Source organism: Montipora capricornis, chromosome 8 (assembly GCF_036669925.1).
Source record: "Montipora capricornis isolate CH-2021 chromosome 8, ASM3666992v2, whole genome shotgun sequence".
NCBI classification, from domain to species: domain Eukaryota; kingdom Metazoa; phylum Cnidaria; class Anthozoa; order Scleractinia; family Acroporidae; genus Montipora; species Montipora capricornis.
In genome coordinates, this window is record NC_090890.1 from 20,354,823 (window position 1) to 20,357,322 (window position 2,500).

The 2,500-nt window shown below is 39.2% G+C and overlaps 1 protein-coding gene across 1 annotated transcript in view; it reads left to right on the top strand.

Moving 5' to 3' along the window:
• The window catches only part of LOC138059592 (formin-like protein 2), a 106,361-nt gene that overhangs the window by 86,517 nt on the left and 17,344 nt on the right, over positions 1 to 2,500 (top strand). Inside the window, exons 14-15 of the mRNA XM_068905222.1 lie at positions 1,114 to 1,258; positions 1,756 to 1,794. Of these exons, the coding sequence (XP_068761323.1) occupies positions 1,114 to 1,258; positions 1,756 to 1,794 (184 nt within the window). The remainder of the gene's footprint in view (positions 1 to 1,113; positions 1,259 to 1,755; positions 1,795 to 2,500) is intronic.

The following is a 2,500-nucleotide window of genomic DNA, read 5'->3' on the forward strand; positions in this document are numbered from 1 at the left end:
CAATTGCATAAGGAAGCCTGAAAAATTCAGGACTTCAACGTATTCTCGTTTGTCTCAATGTGGTCACTTGTGATGTAGATCGTGATGTTTCGATTGCTTACTGCTAGTCTTCATCAGGCGATGAGGTCGACTGGTTACGCGTCACCTTTTAAGTAGGATGCTCCGCTGTGATTGGTTGGTTCGTAATGTGACAATAGGTGCGGTTACACTAGACCTCTTGCCCATGGGGAACCTTGGTGTTACGGCTTGGGTTGGGTTTACCCTGGGTTATGATCGACTCCCCATTTGCGGTTACACACTTGTAAATTACCCAAGGTGAAGGTAAGCGTTGGCCTGTTTTGGTGGGAAACTTACCTTTAAGATAAGACAAGATGAGATTTATTAGTTTTTCCACTAAATGGTTTTTGAAAAACTATTTACAATACAAAATACATTAAAATTAAGGATCTAAAAAAAAAAGTAAACATCGAAGATCTACATCTGAACGACAAACTTTTCTTTGGCTTATTTTCGGTAATTGTCACGATCGGCGCTTCTCTTAAACTGTCCACCTCAATTGAGTTCAGCGATTCATCGCTTCATTTTAAGAAGGCAACAAAGACGTCGACTTCAGTTACGCTTTCTCTAGTCCTTGCAACTCTCCAATTTATAATTTAGACGTCGACTTGCTGCTGGCCAGAAAAGGCGTGCTTGGGTATTTCCACGTCCGTAGTTGTTTACACAGTTCATCACAGCATGTATTTTCCTCGCGTTCGGCAATCTTGTGATTGGTTGAGCCGCTTTGGGGTTTTGTTAACCATCGACTTACATCTGGAACTGTCATGGGCAATTCTTTTGTTCTTTTTGACGTATCCATGGAAATTTCCCACAGGAAATTTTCCTTTGGGCAGATCGGTTACACATAAAAAATTGCTTCCCCGTGGGAAAAAGCCACTTACCCAAGGGCAAAATGGCTAGTGTAACCGCAGCTAATGTGATTACATGGAAAACCATGATGGATGTATGAATGCACCACTTACTTGCTCTTTCTCTTTTGTGACATTCTTTGTTGTACATCTAAGACTTTTATGTATAGTTTAGTGCAAATTGAAGCTTGTTGCTGGTTTTGTATAGAAACAAGTCCAACATGAAGCAGACCAAGTTGAATTACCAGATGATCTCATCACTAGTGTGACTGAAGCTGCAGCAGCAGTGACAGCACCACCCACTCCACCCCCTCCTCCACCACCCCCACCACTTCCGCCACCAGGACAAGATGGTAAGCTGGTTCAGACAGCAGTTTATTGTTTATTGTTCAAATTGTTTTGTTGCCTACATTAGTCCCGTGATGTTCATTTTCAGCCAGACCTGAAGTGCGAACTAATGTACCTTTGATTTCTTTTTTTAGAGTAAAGTAATACAATAGCTGAGTCTTTCAATAAGTCTGAATTTTCATCTTGGCGTAGACTATCTGGCAGGAAGAAAATAAGAAACAAATGGATGAAAAATCTAGAACATATTCACAAAAAAACGCAATTACACCTACAATAAGTTACCCTTTAACCCTCCATTTTTGTTGGAAAGAAGATATAATTGATCCATTTTAAAAATTGGACATCTAGATGCTAAGAAGTCCATTTTTACATAGACTGCAGGAGGCGATTTGTTAAGGTTAACAATATTAACAGTCTGCTGCAGTGGGAAACTAGAGTTTGTGAAGTCGAGGCATTGGGTTATTGTAATGTCACTTGATTAAAGTGGAGTATTTTCTTACAGGCCAGTTGGTTCCTCCTCCACCACCTCCACCAGATATAGGTGAGTGATAGGAAATTGAATACCTGCATTAATGACGCCAAACCAAATGCCACATAATGGGAACAGAAAAATGGTAGGGTTGACAATTTTTTCTGACCACAAATGGAACATTTTTCCTTATCGTGCTGCTTACTATGGAAGTTTAAAGTACAGCTAAATAATGGACCTTAGTGATTTTCTCTCACAAGAATAAACAGTACTTTTAACATTTGAATGAAAGAACCTCAATAATATTATTGTTTTGCATATTGTCACCTTAGTATGAAATTAAAATAATCAGGTATTATCTTTGAGCAGCGAGTCTTTCATTCGTTGCCACTTTACTACTTGTTCTTTTGCTTGTCAAACTCCTTTCAAAAGTTGATTGTGTGTTTTTTTGGCGGCTTAATGATTTTTCCAGTCATGGTTTGCTGTGAAGTACCGAACTTCCATCACGTTAGTTAGTTCTTACTTACTTACTTACTTACTTACGTAAAACATGCTTTCCCTCTCTTTGGTATGTTCGTGGTCACCTTTTCTAAACATCCGTATAGCTCACTATTCGTGACTTTGTCCTTGCAGAAAGATTTTTTCGCTGTTTGCAGCACTCTCAGGGAGGTTCCATCTAAGCTCTCTTCCTGAGCTTTTGTTGATGACCAAGTGTTGCTCACATAAAGAAAAATTATTTATTCAGTGGCTGTGAAGAACTTCAGCTTGATCTTATCCT